The 19741-nt window shown below is 34.3% G+C and overlaps 1 protein-coding gene across 8 annotated transcripts in view; it reads left to right on the top strand.

Annotated features, from left to right (window-relative positions):
- HGF (hepatocyte growth factor) overlaps positions 1-19741 on the top strand; it is a 65516-nt gene that overhangs the window by 7775 nt on the left and 38000 nt on the right. For 7 of the 8 annotated variants that reach the window (XR_011092105.1, XR_011092104.1, XM_068669936.1 and 4 more), the window contains exons 2-6: positions 5075-5240; positions 10149-10261; positions 10771-10885; positions 15555-15697; positions 17423-17543. Coding sequence is in view for 6 of the 8 variants with exons in the window: in XM_068669936.1 (XP_068526037.1) it covers positions 5075-5240; positions 10149-10261; positions 10771-10885; positions 15555-15697; positions 17423-17543 (658 nt within the window). In the remaining 2 variants the exon portion in view is untranslated. The remainder of the gene's footprint in view (positions 1-5074; positions 5241-10148; positions 10262-10770; positions 10886-15554; positions 15698-17422; positions 17544-19741) is intronic. The other variant, XM_068669937.1, reaches the window with a different exon arrangement.

Raw genomic sequence — 19741 nt, 5'->3', positions numbered from 1 at the left:
AGATCTGCAACTTACTTACATGAGTATCTATCATAATAGAATCAAAGTCTTTCATTACCCCGGTCAGTTGGAAGTTTAACACAACAAAGCAAATTACTTGTGAAACTGCTGAAGTTCTAAAAGATGTAATCCAGCTCTGCAAGTGTAAACAAACAAAATCAGTAAATAAAACTCCACATCAAAACAACAAGATTTCATTAAGGATCTTGATTCAAACACAAACTTTGAATTTAAATTTATTTATCTTTTCATTTTGATAATTTGGTGTTGAGTTGTTATTTGCTTGTTCTGTTTAATAAAGTGGTATGCAAAATTAGAAAGAACAGAAAGGAATGAGGCTTCTCACATTATCACAAGTCTCCATTATGTGGTTCTTTAAGAGAGCACTAACTATTGCATAGATTAGAGTGAGACTTGGAAACCCTGAAAGCTGACATGCTGAATGCATCACAAGTCTTGATTAATAAAAGCTTTGTATAGTCTATAGCAAGTCTATAAAAGTAGGGATTTTTCAAGGGAGACAGCAGTACGCTCCAGTTGTACTCTGTAAGACTGTAACTCGTAAGCCTAAATATACAACTATATTAGAAAAAGCTGGACTGATGCAGAAAGGAGAAAGGGATTACTAATGATATATTTATTGTCAGATAAGTTCATTGTAAAATTTAGCTGTAGACAATACAAGTAGTGTTTTGATCTCATTATAATTCACAAAGGTAATCTTTAGGCCTGTTGATATCCTGCATGCTCTTGGTTGATGCAAGTGGTATAATTTGCCCAATACTAATTGTTTACTACAAAACAGCTAATAGAATAATCAATTCCTTTTAGTGATCAGGCTAAAACCTGAGAGTCTGATACTTGACTTGTTAATGTATTTAAGCTCTAAATGAAACTACTGAAACTACTTTTATACTGAAGTTCTTGACTCTCTTATAGCTCAGTATCAGACTTACTGTTTTCTACTAGGTGTGAATTTTTACGTTGAGGTATAGAACATACCCAGTGTCAGGACTGAGTGGTATGACGATAGGGTGAGTAGAAATCTCTTTTTGGTGTGGGAAACAGGGACAAAAGAGGAAAAAAAAAATGTTGTTGCTGCTCTTTTCCCATTAGCCCGGTGGTTAGAAAATACCTAGAGGCTGGAAGACAAGAAAATTCAAATGTCTTTGCTATGTCAAACTTAATTTGTTAATTGAGGAAGTATCTACATTTCTATGACATTGATTATTACTCTCATTCTTAGCTGTTTTACCTGTTTTATTTTTTTATGTATAAAAATAATTAAAATAATTGCAGTTAAATATGGCATAGAATACAGGTACCACAACTTCCTAGGGAGTCATTTTACATTACGGCTGCAGAAAAAAAATATTTATTTCTATTTTCTTTACCTTTATTTTCAATTACATATTTGGTGTAGACTGAAACTACTACAGGAAAAAATATTTTTGGAAATAATTTCCCCCTGATGCTCTACAGTTTGAATAATCTCAGTTAATACTCTCTATCTGAGAAGACTACACAGAAACTTCATATGGAAAATGTAGTAAGGGAACCCAGAGTTGGTTCTTGTTTCCTTCTTTCTGTAAGGAAACTTTTTTCTTTAGTGAATGTTTAACACATTTTATGAAAGTGGTAGAGACCTATTGGGAAGACTGTGGAGATACTAGATGAGATGATGAAATACTTGCCCACTGCAGCATCCAGCTAGAGCAAACATGGTAGTTCCCACTTTCCTGGGCACTGGCTGAGCTCTGTGTTCTGTCTGACCATGTTTGCTATCATATTAAGAGACAGAAAGAGGCACTACCGTCACCTTTTTGAGGAGTACTTGACATAAAGAAATATATTTAGTCAGCCAAAGAAATATATTTAATTAATTAGTTTTAGTTAGTTAGTTTTCCTTTGTTGATGAAAAAAAACAGTTGATTTGTGTTAGAATGGATTCTTTTGTTTGAGTCAACTCTTCTTATTTTCAAATTTAAGTACAATGAGAGACTTCCTTAGTAACCTGATATTCAAGTATGAGAAGCATCGGAGGACATAACCCACAAAATAAGCAAAAGTCCTGATTAATCAAAGTTTAGGAAACTGATATGAATAACAGTCAAAAATTAGGAGCATCAGTTATAGAATATTGCATTATAGTCTTTGATGTAGAATATTTCTAGGGCACTATTTTATTTAATATTTTAATAATAAAACCACCTAGGGTTATTTATTTATTTATTTTCTTTGTGGTGTAAAAGTAATGCTTCGCATTATTCAGATGGTTCTAACAGTCACACCATGCATTTGGCCCTTTGCCTTTTGGATTATAGGCAAAGTCATAGAATGTTGTTGTTTGAAAGCTAAAGTAAATCAGGGTGTTATGAATTGTTAAATGCAAGATCAAACCCATAATCCTCTTTGGACAACTGCTCAGGGAAAAAAAAAAAAAAAAAAAAAGCACAACTGTGAACCATGCTTGTCAGGCAGCAGAGCAGAATTTCTTGAATTTATTTATTCATTTATTTTTGGATTATATTCTTGCATGCTTGCTGGTGAGTTTAAGAAGTTGTTAGCATAGGGAATTAAGATAATGATGCATCGGTAGATGGCAAATGTTAGCATCAAGCACTAAAAGAAAATACTTTGATATTTCTGTACAGATTTTTACCTTCATTTGATATAAAAATGTTGGCTAAGAAAACATAGAAATAATGACATCTTCTAAGATAATATATTGAGACATTTGCCACAAAAGTTTTATGGAAGATTTGTTTTTCTGCAGTTGTCTTAAAGAGCAGATGCAATCCTTATTGCAGCACTTTGTCTCTTTCACCCAAGAACAACAACAACAAAAAGCAACTTCAACTGCTTTTCCAGTATGCTTTTTCCAGTAGCAATGCTAATCCTTATAGCCAGAATCTCAGCATAACATTTCCATAAACATTATGAGTCAATTTGGGTACATATACATTGTGCAAATGCAAGGCTGAAAATGCTTATTATAACTTATATGGGTCCCAGACACATCTCCAAAGTTATTTGATCTTTTCAGCAAAAGCTTCTTAACTATAACTAATAACTTATAACTATAATAGGGCCTCCTGTAACAATACTAGGGATTTGGAGGGAAATTAATAATTTCTGTACATTTTCTGAAAATAACTGGAATTAAAATTATGAGCTATTAGGTACAGGGGAATAGCATTGCTCACAGTTCATCCGTTTTAAAAGAGTAGAATGTGGTGAAGATTTTTTATAGGGTTATTGCAGCAGAGAGATTCTATTCCTTTGATCTTTGCTCTATTTCCCTCTCCCTCTCTCAGTCATGTCCCTCCACCCTTCACCTCTAATAACTGAAGCTTGATGAAATCTATTTTAAATGTCTTTGGGCTATTTTTAGGTGTCTTAGGGATAGTTCACCACTGAGAGGTGTTATTTAGCTAAATACAGTGAAAATGTGAGCTCCCTTCCCATCAGGATGGAAGTTCTGCCAAAGGAACACCCTTCAGCCCTCTTTAGCTTCATAATGTCACTAAATCATTTGGATTCACAGAGAGCTCAGCTATTGCACTTTTGAAACTTGAGGAGTTATTCTGAACTTCTGTGTAGAGTGTAGCAAACAAAAATTGCTGGTCCATGTGCACTTTGCACCTGTATAAGAAATTCTATTCAGTAGAATGGCACACTAGGGTGAGGATTCATGTATTTGCAAGCTCTGGCAAAAATTAATAAATTATTCATGAGCATTCATGTTCTGTTACCATGGCTGATACTTTGAAGAAAAAAAAAAAAAAAAGGAAGGACATCTGAAAATAGTTATATGGAAATATTTTATGAAAAATAATACTACCTAGTTTGTAAACTGAGGAGTGTTTTGTTCACCTGACTTTTACTGCATTAGCCATCTAATCCAGAAAGATCATAATGTATCCTTGAGTAAAATAAGATAAGTAGATCCAAAGGAATATTTATCCTTCCTGTGTTACTCATGTGTCCTAGAATAGTGAGAATCATCTAGAGGTACTCATCTGCCTTCATTGATGATGGAGGAGCCTACAGTGGCAGACAGGTTTCTATGGGAAAAGCTAACATGCATACACATTGGAAAAATAGCGTGTTTTTCTTGCAAAAATCAAAGACTTTTCCTCTGGCAGTTCAGCCAAACTTCTCTAGCCAATCTTGCCTGCTCCATTTTACACCTCTTCCCCTGGGTCTTTCAACAGAGACATGGAAAATGATCTTTCTGTAACCGTGCAGACTATTTCCATGTTATGGCTTCTGCCTCCCCTCCTTTTCTGTAGGCTCACAACACTCATTCATTCACTTCTAAACTGAACACAACATTCTCACTGAGCCTTCACTAGAGCAATGGATGGGAAAAGTGAATATTTTATGTTACTTTCAGGCTCCAAATCTGCTCTCAATTTGTGTTAAAATGTTTTCTGTTTTAAGAACAGTTTAGCCCATTCAAACTATAATTCTCTATGACATTTTTATTCCTCCCTTTCTAATTTTAACTCTAGTCTGTCCATTAAAAGTAGACATTTGTTTAACTTTATCACTTCAGTTTTTATTGGAAATATTTATCAGATATCAGTTTTTGTGATGTATAGCAAGCGTATTTTCAGGTTCTGAAAAAAATATTCACAAGGTGTAAAACTTTCCTCTTACCCTTTTCTTGTATTATGTAATTTATTTGAAATGAGCTTTACTACTATCCCAGTTTTTAAGGATGGAGATCACCATCTAAAATAATCAATTCTTCTTAAGTATCTGCTTGTACTTTAGTTTTATGAATTTCGCTATGATTTTGGTACCAATGTAATAATATATATTGTATGTATGTATACGTAATAATATATACATTATACAATACATACAATACATATACAACAATACATATTGTATATATATATGTAACATAATAATAATGTATAATATATATTGTATGTAATATTATATACAATATATACAATGCAATAATTCTTTAATAAATTATATTCATTTCTAATGTAATCTGTAATCTCAGGACTGATCTTAACTTTTTTTTTTTTGTCTTCTTCTTTGCTTTTTTTCTTAGATGGTAAAGGAAAAAGGAGAAATCCTCTTCACGACTACAAAAAAACAGGAGAGTTGATGCTCATCAAGGTAAACAAAACACTGGAAGTTAAAACCAAGCTGTTAAATACCACTGAGCAGTGTGCCAAGAGATGCAGCAGGAACAAAGGTCTTTCATTCACTTGCAAGTAAGTTATGTATCTCCATTATTATTACATTTTTCCTAATAGATTCTTATATAATACTCTTTGGACAAAGGTTTCTCTGGAATTGTCATCAGCTGTAGCTTGTACTGAGTACAATCTAAAGACTGCACTGTTTTGATTTCTTTGGTATTTCTTATTTGGTAGTTCTTATTTGGTATCTTTATTTTCTTATTTGATATCTTTTCTACCTGTCCAGAATATGTAATGACAATGTAATGTAATGTAAAGCATTATCTGAGTTGTTCTGTCTTTTTAGCTTGTCCAATCTGTAGTCTTTTCTGTAATATAGCTGAGAAATATACTCATTTTAAGATGTCGATGATTTGTGCTGCACTGTAGTGTTCAGTGAACATTTCTGGGATTTTTATCTCTCTTATAAAATGGTTATTGTCACACATCACAGCTGCAGTATTTCAGCACCACTTCAGACCATATTCTATCTTCATTCTTTACACATTACTCCCACTAAAGTCAATGGGAACTTCACACATGGAACACAGATACATACACTGCTGAAGTTCACTGGCAAGTACTATGAATTTGATACAATGGATTCAAACCTTCTCAGCTGTACAATCATTACAAGTATATGATAGCTATTCTACAGCATCTGCTGTCTCTTACAAACACATCATGCAGCTGATTGCTTGTCTGCTTAGTACATATTCTCTACTGTTTTTTGGAACAAATCACTGTTATTTTTCCTGTTTATTAGACTTGAATTGTTCCCCTGGCCTTTTTATGCTAGACCATTAGCAATAAATGAACACAGGAGAATCTTGGAGAGAATTAATGACTTCTGTACTAGTAAGCATGGGACTAAATGTCATCCTGATCTTGAAATATATATTAAAAAAAAAAAACTTATGACAAATAGAAGTCAGATCAAATGTGATAACAGAAGCCCTTCCTTGGCAGAAAAGGTCCTCCATTGAAATTTAATCCTTTTTTAAGCCTTTAATTGCAGATTAAAAGAGATCTGGAGATGTAGTTTTTATTATTTTGTACTTTGATTATTTACATAAGTAAACAATAAGCAGAGTTTACATATTTTCCACGCACTGATATTTTTTTACATGGTACAAGTAACTCCTTTTCCTATTGGCAGAGCTTCTATGGACATCATTGCCAAGTCGATCAGGTTGTACTCCATGCAATAAGAAATCCTTCGGTTCTGGTCTTCAGTGGCAAAGAGTAGTATAGAATTAGGTTTTACAGTGTAACAAATTACTAAATAATGCCAAGAAAGCAACAATTTCAATATCTTCTCAGGAAGATTGTTTCAAGGATCTTCTAATTGTAGCTGCTCTGGATGGTACATTTAATCTTCTGAAAATAATAAGTATGTTAATATATTCATTGATTCCACTTTACATGAATAATATTCTAGAACCTCTCTGCATTTTCATTACTTTTTCATTTATGAAATATTTTTTTTCTATTGGGACACTCAGTCCCTGTCACTGTAGGACAGATTCATTAAGGGGCAAACTCTCTCTGCTGTAATCAGTCAATAAAAGAATATAAAGGACCAATGATGGACTTTGACAACAGAGCTTGGAAGAATTCTGCTCACAGATAGCATTACCGCGATCAGTCATATATGGCTATTTTACACTGAAAATGAAAAATAATTAAAAATCTGACTGCTCATGCTCTGAATTTCCCATTTTTTCCTACAGTTGTTTAGCCAACAAGTCTAGCAGCAGAGGTGTAGGTGATTAGGTCTTGCCTGTGCTATCTCTGTGCAGCAAGAGAGATTCCCTGTATCTGGAAACATTCTTGTGGTTTCATTTGGTCCCAGATGAGTCCTTTTATACTGTGCATAGTTCTTTGATGCTACTGTAAAATTTGACGTGTTCACTTTTAAAGGGAGCAGGGATTGCTAATCTTTCCCTTTTATTCGTAGAACCACCAGTCTTTAACTTCATGCCCGCATATGGTTAGTACAGGGTAAAATGTGTTGCTAACTGAAATTAAAACCAATTTGTTTACTGGCTGTTGTGTGATCATACAAAACCTAGAAGATAAGTGGCATAAATTGGCATTTTATATACATGAAACATAAGACTTGGATTTTCCTTTGTTTATTGACATTTTTGTGACTTGATTCTAATGTTAGTACTGATCCAAGAAGTAGTTCTCTATTACTTGGGTAACAACACTAATGTTAATCTTTATTTTCTGGATGCAAACTCAGCTTGTTTAAGAATTATGATAGGATAAAATAGAAATACTTCATAACATAATTATGACAATAGTACTTGAAGAAGTACTCCATGAGTCTCCTTCCCGAGAAGTACGCAACCAAGATGAGGGTTTAACCTTGCTCTGGTTCTTTTCCACTAGAAAGTGGTGAATTAGTGGAGTCCAGGCATTACAGACAGGATCAGCCATTCCTAAATTGCTGGGGGAAAAAAAAAAAAAAAAAAAAAAAAAGCTTTTTATTTATTTATTTATTATAAACTGCCGAAGTTGTAATAAAAGTTATAATATATCAGAGCTGACCTTTCTTCCTTTCTCTTGCTGTCATGCTTGCATAGATCTTGATCATCTTTAATAGAGTTGCAAGAGCCTTATACAGACTCATTTTTCCTACATAACACTATTGCTAAAATCCAACCCCCCAACAAAGTATCCCTTAGATTCACTTATCTTGTCTTTTTGACTTCATAATTATCTGTTCAGCATTTCCTGTATTCCATATCAGCCTTTTTTTACCTACTGCTGAGCTGTTCTGTTCATTTGGTTTACTACTAGTTGCAGTCCATTACTCCTGCTGTTTTCTTTAAGTTATCCTTTCAGCTTTTCCCACATTTTTTTTTAAGGATGAGAAAAACACAATATAGCTACTATTATACTGGCTGTGCAGGTGACTGTTGCAGACATGTCACTTCCTTACCTATAAAGCTGTACCTGTCTTATCCTTTGTTATCTTCTTACCTTCTATTTTGTCTTTTAGTTTCATATTTAGACAGCAAGGGGCTCTAGTGTAGACCACAGGATTCCAGAGTCTGGTCAGAATCTCTACTATCTCAGTACAAATAACAACAACAAAAATTGTTGTGATCAGCAGTATCAGTAGAAGAAAGACCAAGAATTTGCTTAAATATGTTGACTTTGGAAGTGTAAAAACCCTCTCGATTAGGGTCCAAGAAAAGATTTGTAGAAACTTTTATGTACAAAAGTGACTGAAGCCAAGCTGGAAGGAAACCAAAAGGCAACTGAAAGGCAAAAACTGAAAGAATTGTTTGTAAACAGAGCATTCTGCATTCCCACTTTAGAAGGGAGGAGGGGAAGGGAGAATGTAATTGGAAAGGCTTGAAAGGTCAAGGATATTTTTGTGAAGATGGAGTTGGAAGCACTTGGATATGTTCATATTTGAGAACTAGCCAGAAGAGAACAGAAGGCTGAACAAAGGCAGAAGGATGAAGGTTAGCAGGTTGGAAACATTTGGAGTCAACAGAGTAGAGAGCAGTTGGATGAAAAATCTGTTTGGTGATGGAAAAGATAATGAAGAGGATGTTTGAAAGAGGGAAAAGCGGGGAGGTTGGATAAGATCTTGTAATATTTTTAACTGAAGCCAGCAAGATCTCACACAGAAAAACTTGTGTGGCAAGAGGAGAATTAAATGGAAAGCAAGAGCTGTGAGTTGGGGGTGCAGTAAACAGCCAAAGTAAAGATGAAGTGTAAGAAATCTGTGTGGCTTTTGCATACTATTAGGTGGTGTTAAAATCTCAGGTCAGGATAAAATGGCTGAGATTTGGGATGACCAATGCCTGCCAGTTAGAAATACAGATTGTGTTGTGGACTAAAGACAATAGAGTCATGTGAGTGATTTATTATTTTTTTTCTATTGAAAAATGAAGGCAAAAAATTCCTTGTTTAATTTTTACTTATTCTTTTGTTGTTCTTATTGTAGTTGTTTGTTTGTTAATTGGAATAATTGTTGTCCTGATCCAGACAGTTAAGTGTTTTTAAAATGCTTAAAAATATTTTACCTACACTTAAAGCAATTCATTTGAAAGTGATGTTGGGAGGAAAAACTCTTCATATTTAATTGAAAACATTGACAGAAAGTTTTCTTGCTTTTCTGATTCCTGTTTGTCTTTCTTGCCTTCTTCACCTCATCCCCCAATTTCACTCAATTCAACACTATTCTTGAAATATTTTTGAAATAATCTAACCTTTAAAGCAGTTAAAAATAGAGAGAGAAAAAAGAAAAAAAAAAAAGAAAACTAAAGCAAAGCAAGGATAGGTACACAATCACAGTTTAGATTATTCATAAAAAAATAAAAAAAATAAATAACCTTGTTTTCAAATAGCTCTGTTGTTCTAGGCAAGAAACAGAACTCCTTGTGCCTCATTTTTTCTCAAGCCATCAGAGTGGATAAACTATTAACTATTAACTGTTAGCTATTTCACAGGCATATTGTACGTAAAACAGAGATGTTATATAATATTCTTTTTTCTTTCTTTCTTTCTTTCTTTCTTTCTTTCTTTCTTTCTCTCTCTCTCTCTCTCTCTCTCTCTCTCTCTCTCTTTTTTTTTCTTTTTTTTTTTTTCCTGAAGAAAGCAACGTAACTGGGGACACAAATGCTGTCTCAGTCACATTTATGTCACTTTTAAAATAAAGATCTTTAATGACAAGGAAACTCTTAGATTAGTGTGAACAACCAAGCTAGTATTTAATGTAGTGGCCTCATCAAATTAATTTCTTTGTTTCTTTGTTCTTGTCAGCACAGTTGTGGGTTTAAATCGTAATTGGGGCTGTTTCTCTGACTTTCCCAGTAAAAATAAATCTGATGTCATTGCATGCTCCTTGGCAAGCCATGTGTCATTATTATAAACCACATAGAGATTTTTTTCTCATCAAGATTTTCTTTGCAGGGCCTTTGCTTATGACAGAGTTACAAAACGGTGCCATTGGTTATCCTTCAACAGCTTGACAAATGGTGTGAGAAAGAAGCAAGACCATGCGTTTGATCTGTTTGAAAAGAAGGGTAACTGATTTATTTACTGATTTTGTTTTTCCAGCTATGGAAGGGGACAAAAGCTGAGGTCAGTCAGTGACTTTTTGGCTGTATAGACATTCTGGGTATAATACGGTTTTATACATTCTGAAAACTGAAACTTACATCTTTATTTACAAATATTGTCTTTGTGTTGCAGAACTTAAAATCTCGGTCGTATGTGTTACTGTTATTGACTTAATGTTACTTTTCTTTACCTCCTTAATAAGTGGAGGTGTTGAGTTCTGAGTCATGTACTTTTGGTCAATCAGACACTTTGATAATATTTTTGGTAGCTTTCTTTGTCAAGATAGTGATAACTCGTTTAAAAAAAAAAAAAAAGGAAAAAATACATGTGGACAATGATTTTTTTTGAACAATTATGTCTTTAAAGAATATGAAAATTATTTTGAATGTGAAAACTGACAGTGAGATTTATTTTTAAATACATTGAGAAAATGTTTAACCAAACTCCTAATACTTCCCTTTTCTTTCAATAGACTATGTCAGGAATTGTATAATTGGAAAAGGAGCAGACTACAAAGGGACAATATCTGTCACCAAAAGTGGTATTCAGTGTCAGGCCTGGAACTCAATGATTCCCCATGAGCACAGGTAAGAGTTCAGCAGCAGAGACAGTGGGAATAGTGCTCAGACAGCTTCTACAAAGCACAGTTTTATTTATTAGTAGACAAGGAATTTATGAGAACATTGATCTTAAACCACAAAATCTGCTAGGTGTATTCTTGCCTTTTCCCAAGAGATGTCATTCTCGAGGTCTCAGAAAACCCTTACCTTCTCAGTCTTTCTACAAAGTGTTCTCTCCCAGGGCTAGCCTGTGTGTCTGGATCCTTTCCTCCCCCGTGTTGGATTTTTTTTTAGCTCTTTATACCCTTTTGATCCTGGCAGTAGCAAAACAGCTGCATTACTTCAGCCTGGAGTCTGGAAGTTTATCACTGTTTTCTAATGGGCTCCTAGGAAATGGGTCATTTTAAAAAAATATGGTATGGGAAGCAAAGGCTATTGGGAATATTAGCCCACCTATTTGATCAGTATACAATTATTGTTACTATATTTTGCATAGATCATACTCATTCTGTATTATTTGTAGTATATGTTAAACTCTATAAAGCATTTAGATCAGGCAACAAATACATTGAATTTTGATATATTTATCAAATGATTTAAATCCTTTCCTTCAGATCATACAAGCACAATAACTAAAAACTGATGCAGCTGATATGGGACAACTTTTGAGTTTAAGACCTTATATAATGGGAACTGAGAACATATCTACACCCTGAGAGCAGCCTCATTTCACTTACATTACCTAAAGAAAAGAGAAGAAAATGAAAAACTGAAGCCAGGAGGAGTAATGATAAAAGTAGATTTAACCATAGCAAAAGTTGCTGGGAACTAGAAATCAATCAATCAATCAATCAATAAGAAGATTTACTTTCCCACTTTTTGGCCATTTCTTTTTGAACCTTTTCATATTGGCTTCAGACAGATTATAAACTCTTAAGATCCAAAAAAGACATGTCCTCTCACCCAATAATTTCCCATTCACTTTGCTGACTTTTGGTCTGTTCTCTCAGCATCAGCACTTTTTATAGGAAAAGCCAAACTGGAGACTGTTAGTGAGACTGGGCTATACACTGCTCAGTCCTGTCCTGACCAAATCTATCCAGAGTTCAAGATGAGAGCTTGGAACAACATTAAAAGGTGAAGAATACTTGGGTTCTCTCCTCTTATGATGTGTTGCAGAGCTGAGCCTCAGGCTTGGACTGGACTTAATTGCTTACAATACCGTGTATCTGATTTTCAGTGTTGGACTAGACCCATGCTTAATTGTGATCATATGATAAATGCCATCACCTCATATGGCAATGACCTCTTGAGACTCAATACCTTGAGGTATACAACCTTCATCTTTTAAAAATGAAATAATTCTCAATAATCACATCAGGAATGAGCATTAATTTTGTATAGTATACACATGACTGTGTAATAAAAGAAGAAAAAGTGTATGAAGGGTATATATTTATCACTAAATTGAAATTTTGTTTCGATCTGTAGCAAACACAGCTCTATCTGCTGAGAGACAGACACTCTTCTATGATGAATTTTATGAGAATGACTTTTCTCCTGTCTTGTGCAATAAGTTTAATTTTTAAAAGGTCACTGGATAAATGAGGTGGCTGAATGCTAATTTTGTTTTTCAACATCAGAAAATATGATTTCATCATCAGAGACATGAAGGAGATGGGAAGAAGCAGACAGTAGTGGTGTGTTTGGAACTTATTAGTATGAAAGTCTTAGATTTTTAGGTCAGTTTTTCTCAACATCTGGTTATCACCAAGTGCAATTTAGAAAATAAATCCCTCCCCCCCCCTTTTTTTTTTTCATGTTCAAAGGAGAGATGTACTTTATTGATTATTTCTTGATCTTTCCAGAAAATTTTAAAATAACTTCAGACTTTAAACTTGTGTTTGTATTTAACTAATGATGTATTTAATTAATTTGTATTCCAGTAGAACCTGGAGACTCCCAACTGAAATCAGGATTACATTATTTTAGTTCCTATTCTAGCACAGCTTATGAAACTCTCTCTACATATTTTTGTTTCTTAAGAATTTATTACCTAAATGGCTCAAGATAATATAAAAAAGGTAAAAGAGAGTTGGTGTAAGAGTAGACCAATACTTCACTGGCTTTTTGCTAGCTTCCAGCAACTTTAGCTGTTGTTGAATCTGCTTTTACCATTACTCTTACTGGCTTCGGTTTCTGGCTCTCTTTTTCCTTAGGTAATGTAGTTGAACTAAATCAGTACACAGATTTAGGAGTGGCTCTATTGTATAATTTTGGGTGAGTCTTTACTCTGTCTCATTTCCTCCCTCAAGAATGTTGTTTCAATACCTGTTGAAGCCATTTGTGTATCTGACCCATCTTGAGTTTTTAATGTAATACATTTTTTATTTTTATTTATTTTTTTTAATATTATGATAGTATATCTGGCATAATTTGAGATGCTTTTTCTCCTGTATCTACTGAGCAGAAAGATTTTCCAGCAGGAAAATCAAATAACTTTTTCTAACATGTGCTGACACACCACATTAATGTATATACAGATTGTAATGCCCCATCAGAAAAGTTTGTCCAGGATTGTCTTTAGTTAATTTTTTTTGAGACATTTATTTTACAAGACTACAGAAGACAAACAGAAGTAACAATTTCATAAGCAGCAGTGATGACACAGAAATTATTCTCTTCAAGAACCAAAAATAAGAAAAGCACTTTTAAGTAGTGTTTCCACGTTGCCTTGACTAGAACCACAATGTGATTAACAGAGGTATTTTCCACTTCAGTTAATTCAAAGATTTCATTAACTGGAATAAAACATGATTAAAATGTCACATTGGAATTGCTGGAATTTTCTTTTTCTCTCCATTTATTTATTTATTTATTCATTCATAACATGGAATTTTCCAAGGACAGCAGGGACTATATATTTCTCTTTTGCTTTTGTATATAAACTACATCAACATCATAAAGACTGTCCCCAGTGCTTAGTTTGGATTCCTGAACTGCAAGTTTCTATATTCCTCTAAAGAAAAATAGATAAAATTTAATACCATTTTTTTTTTCCACTAAAATAGAGATACTTTTGATTCCCTTGGTGATTATAGATAAAAAAGATAATAATAAAAAAAAAAATACAAAAAATGCAGAATAAGTTATTGGGGTAAAAAGTGTACTTTACTTGTGATATTCTACCAGAATTTAAGCATATTGAAGAAAAAAAATGCAAAAAATCTTAGAAATCACAAAAATGAAACTAATTTATTAAGTTGAATTACAGGTTTTGTGTGATCCCCAAGGTGTTTTGCACAATTTTTCAATTAAGCAAGAAAAAAATGAAATTTTCATAGGATTGAGCATAATTCTGAATTGTAATTTACCTGATGTTTGAGTAACATTGCAAGGAAACTGACAGTGAAAGAACACTGGCTTTGTCTGTAAAGTACAGCTTGTGTGGTGATAAGCTCTTAGGTCAGGTTTCTTACAACAGGGTAAGCTATTTCCCCACCTAAATTGTGGGGAAAAACAATTATTATTACTTTTACTTATAAATATATATACAAGTCTATGTATAAATATGTCTGGGTGAATGTGTGAGTGTCTCTAGAGACGCATCCCTTTCCAGACAGATAAGAAGACAAAACCTTGGCCCTAAAGGGTTTATATTTGGTAGACTGGGCATTGACATGGAAGTCTCATACTGAAAATGTGTGCTAGGGCAAAAATATACACATTCAATCCCTAAAGACAAATAAAGTGCTTAACATTGCCTTGAAGGCATTGTAAAGAAAAAATGCCAAGGGATATTGCTTTTTAATAGGCCTTGCAGCAAAAACAGAAAACATAGTGAAAGGGTAAGCAAAGTTTTAGTCAGTAAAATTTTAGTCAGGGAGGTTCCTGTTAAATGACTTAATTTGTACAAAAGCTCTGAGAAGTAAATCTCTATGTAGCAGACCTTATGGTGACAACAGTTGGGCTTTCTGGCAGAATATGAAACAAGACATCTAAAGCAGTACCTGGGCTAATTTTTGATGCTTAAATTCAAAGCAGTCGTGGCCTCAGGTAGTGAAGACCCCTTGGTGTGGTGTGTCATACCACTCAACCTTGTTCACACTAATTTCCTGGTACTCAGGTCTAGCTGTTGCCTGACCAGGCATGGCAAAAGACCTCTCTGTTTGTAAGCTATGTGGAGTAGGTGCACCCCATCCCGGCTGGGCTGAGCCTGATACATGCACATAAGGTGTGTATGAACAGCAGGCCTGATGGGCCAATGGACCAATGAATTTTACACCTATGTCCATAATAAATTCCACCTGCCTTTTCCAGGGGTCTTCTACTGCTCTGTGAGTAGTTACAAGCTGGTGAAGAAGAGAGTAGCAAGGGTTGGCAGGGAGCGTGCTGCTGCCACCGGCTCTGTAGCAGATAGCTATCTCTGGGTGCCTGAGGGATGGGAGTAAAACTTGCTAGAGTAAGCTACAGGCCAGACAAATTATCCCAGACTTGGACCATTGATTGAGTAATCCTAACTGAAGATGTGTATTTTTGTATGGACAGATATTTTTGTCTGTGCGGGCAGAGTGGAGGGAGGGTGAAGGGAGAAGGAAGCTGAAATGTGATTGTTTCTAGATGTTTATAAAAATAGTATGATTAACACTGAAGTTTGCATGCTCTTATACTGTAATGATTGTCATTTTAAAACTAGCTTTTTGCCTTCGAGCTATCGGGGTAAAGATCTGCGAGAAAACTACTGCCGAAACCCCCGAGGGGAAGAGGGAGGGCCATGGTGTTTCACCACCAGCCCAGAGACACGCCACGAAGTCTGTGACATCCCCCTCTGCTCAGAAGGTAATGTTGCAGTGCTCATGTGAAAAGTTGCTTTTTTATTGTACAAAGAGCAGGTACACAGAACTGTTATCTTCAGTAACACTCACCTTTGCAGCAAGGAAAGGTGATTTCTTATCAAGAATGAATGCTGTAGCAATAAAAGCAGTTGTTAGAGAAAAAAGGTCTTTTTACATTCTAGTAATCTGGAAAATTTGAACAAGCTTTCAGGCTCAGCAGCTCTTGTCCAGGTCATGGAAAAGCTGAAACATTGAAGTAGTGCTGAGTGCACAAATGTGTTCCTTATTTCATTACCTAGTTTATAGTAAATCTTTTAACAATTTCAGCACAACTGGATGATAAAATTGTCTAGTTGCATTCCATGATTAAATCAGCTTTCCTTTTTTTTGATGAAAATATATGGGTAGTGAATTATAGGACAAATGTTCAAAGTAAACACACATTTTGTTTTTCAAATGATAAATGCTGTAAACAGGAAAACTTTTTAGAAAGGCAATCTCTTTACACTTTCAAGTCACAGAATCTGAAATCAAATTGATGTGTACCATCACATTTCTTGACTTTCATGTTTTGTTAACTTCCAAACCAAACTCCATATCTTGCTAGTCAGCCAATTCAGTTCCAGTCAATCAACCCATTTAAATTCTCAAGATAGGATGCCTTTAATTTTCCAGCTAATATGTTATGTTCAATAGCTATGCAAGGGAAAGGAGGGAGGAAGAGAATGATTTAAAAGGAGCTTGAAAATCTATTAAGAGATAACATTTAAAGATCAGTTTAAGTGAGCTTCAAATGGGATAAGACCTGGAGCTCACTGCAGGATCAAGACTTTGGTAGCAGATATTTTGACTGAAAAATGAGATTTGTAGTTGTATAAATTAATATTTATTAAGTGCTCCTTAATTACAACTACTCTAATTAGGGGGCACTTGAGAAATGTGTCTGTAGTTAATTATGGTGATTTTATGCTATATTTTAAGACTTCTCATTCTATATTATGTAGCATATTTTGTTCAGCTGAAATTTCAAATCCCTGTAGTGGCTTTTGCTCACTCTCCTGCCACCCCCCAACTTTCTTAAACCAAGACTGAAAATGTATCAGCAATTAAGCTGACAAAAAGAATTAGTATCAAAAAGAATCAGCATCATATGTAACTAAAAGTGCTAAGAATTTAAAGGGACAGACAGTACATCCTGAAATTTCTGATTCAGACATTATTCTGAATTTAATCTGGTGCTGTTATTACACAGTTCTGTATAATAACAGTGATTTAAAATTATGAAAGTTAGTTATTTAGAAAATATCACCTCTAATAATCTTTCCTCAGATGTGTCTATCTCCCTGTAACTGCAACAGTTTCAACTTGGTATGCAGCACATTAGAGATTAGAAGAACTCAACGAAATCTCTGTAATAGAAAAGGTTAGAAATCAGCTAGGAACATGAAGGCCTCTAACAGCTCACACCTACATGCTTCCAAACCATAAGAGTCCCATAAAGAGGTACCAGACTTAAGCATCTGGATTAGATCTAAGGAAGAGATGCAATCGCAAAGGACATTTCCCATACCAAGGATCCCTGACTTAAAAGATACCAGTTTTTATGTCTTTCTAGGTTGCTTTCAATTTAAAACAGCAGGGATATGATTTGTGTGTGTGTGTGTGTGTGTTAAAATTCACCAGCATAAAAAATAACTAGTATGCTATTTGTTTGTTGGTTTGTTTCAAGTTGAATGTATGACCTGCAATGGAGAGAGTTACAGAGGGCCAATGGATCATACCGAGTCAGGGAAGGAGTGTCAGCGCTGGGATCTTCAGAGACCACACAAACACAAATTTCGTCCTGAGAGGTAATCTCCTCCTCACTCCCAAGCAAACCTGTGTGGTTTAAATTTGAAAATTATATGTATTCTGGAAGCAGCTGGGCAAAATAAGCTGAGATGAAATTAATGGAGTTTATTAGTTTTAGCTCTTTGGGGATCTGGCCCGTGATATGTGCAGGTTGTTTACAGTCATGATGGAGATGCAGGATGGATACTAGTGACTATTTTGTGCAGGTGTGGCTACATCTTAATTCTGTGTAGTGCACAGAATTGCATTTACATGCAATGCGTTAGTTGGTCAAGATTTCCTCCCTAGCCTCAATATCAGTAAAAAAGTTACCTCTGAATATTTATATATATATTGTTATACAGCTTCACTTAGCTTAAAATACCTTAAAAACATTACAGAGTAAGTAACAATAAAAATTGCATTTTTTTTCTTTACGTTAGAGTTCTTAATACACTTAGTGAATATAAATGTGTGACATTACACCGTGTGCTCCTTTTTTGAACTATTGAACAGCTTTAAAACTGTAGCTGATCTTCTGCTCTAATCAGCTTTATGTATCCAATCTGCTTGACTGCTGTGTTTGTTCTACCTGGAAAAAACAGATCATTCCGTTTAGCATTTTATGAATTAATGTTTTAGACTTTTATATATGTAAGACTTATATTTATACTTATATAAAATATAAGTATATTTTATATACTTATATACTATATATATATATATATATACACACTTATAAAATACTTATATATAGCCAGTAATAGCAAGACAAATTGTATCTCCTTAGCATTTTTCCTAGAGGGTAGATTTCACATTACTGCAGAGGATCATCTGTAACACACCATTCTGGAAGGATTTTGTGGGGAGGTTTAGGCCATGCAGAAGGATATTTGTGTCTGTCTTAAACTGGACTGAGATTTCTTTTTATTTTACTCTGTCTTTTGGCTTAACTCCACTTTTAAAATGGATTGAATAACCTTCAGCTGCTGGAGAAAGACTGCAAGAATCAACAATCTCAGAATGTCTGAGATCTTTCACTGAAAGTATCTTCATATATTTTAAAGTGTTCCATTAAATATAGCCTACTTTTTATACTCTGAAATACAGTACTAGTAGATTTTAGTCTGATTTATTTATTTATCTATTTATTTTCAGTAAAACATTAAGTGTCTGCAATTTTTGAGTTTATGTGATATAAACTTTTTTCCCTCTTAGCTCAGATGATCTGCTTCATGAATAATCGCAGGGTCTCCCATGGCTCTGCTACAATAAATATTTTGTATTAGCAGCCTGGGACAGAAGATAATCTGTTTCTGAGTTTTGCCATGCACTTGTTGTGCATTCTAGGCTAAGTCACAGAAAGATTTTTTTTTTTTTTTTCCTTAGGAATGAGTCATTTATAGAACTTCTGGGTACAAACAATAGCAATTTTTTTCTGTCAGAAGGAAACTATTCTTCTGTTAGTTTTGGTTTGTTTACAAAACGACTTTTCAGACTAGCTGCTGTCTCACTAGTGATCACTTTCCTACTTAAACATTTCCCACTGAAAATATCTTCCTGATCATGTTCATGTTCAGACTGTTTCTTTTTATTTTCTTTCCTTAAAAAAAAAAAAAAAGCAATTGAAAATCAATCCATGTAGATCAAACAAATCTGTTAATGCTTTCGCAACTGTAAACTCCAGGATATTTCTAAGACTGATGTTAATTAACTTTATGAAATGATCACTAAAGGTAGTGTCAATTACACTTTATCTTAACTCTTTATTTTATTTTAATTTATTATTTTATCTTATTCACATTTTAATGAACATTTAAGTTGTAAATAAGGGAGGAAGTCTGGAACAAATGATCAATTAAAATACAGCAGTCTCTTCAGGGGCTTGTTCTATATTATCTACGAGTAATGTGAATAACCTGGAAACCAAGAAGGACTAGTATAGCTGGAAAGATTTTAACTTATTTGCATTTATGGATGCATCAATTGCAATGATGAAGAAAGAGAGCTAAGACTAATAATCTTTTCAAGTGCTCCATAATCTACCTGCTTTCATCTCAGGGTGAATACATGTCACTTTTCCTTTTTGTCACCTCAGTGAATTGTTCCAGATTTATTCCCTTCAGAAGAATTACTGAAGAGAATTCTTAATACCTGTTAGATGTGATTGAAGCTAGCAGTAGGAACTCCCCCAAAACAACTCCTGGATGACCCATTT

Source organism: Anas acuta, chromosome 1 (genome assembly GCF_963932015.1).
Source record: "Anas acuta chromosome 1, bAnaAcu1.1, whole genome shotgun sequence".
NCBI classification, from domain to species: domain Eukaryota; kingdom Metazoa; phylum Chordata; class Aves; order Anseriformes; family Anatidae; genus Anas; species Anas acuta.
This window is presented reverse-complemented; position numbering and strand designations above follow the sequence as displayed.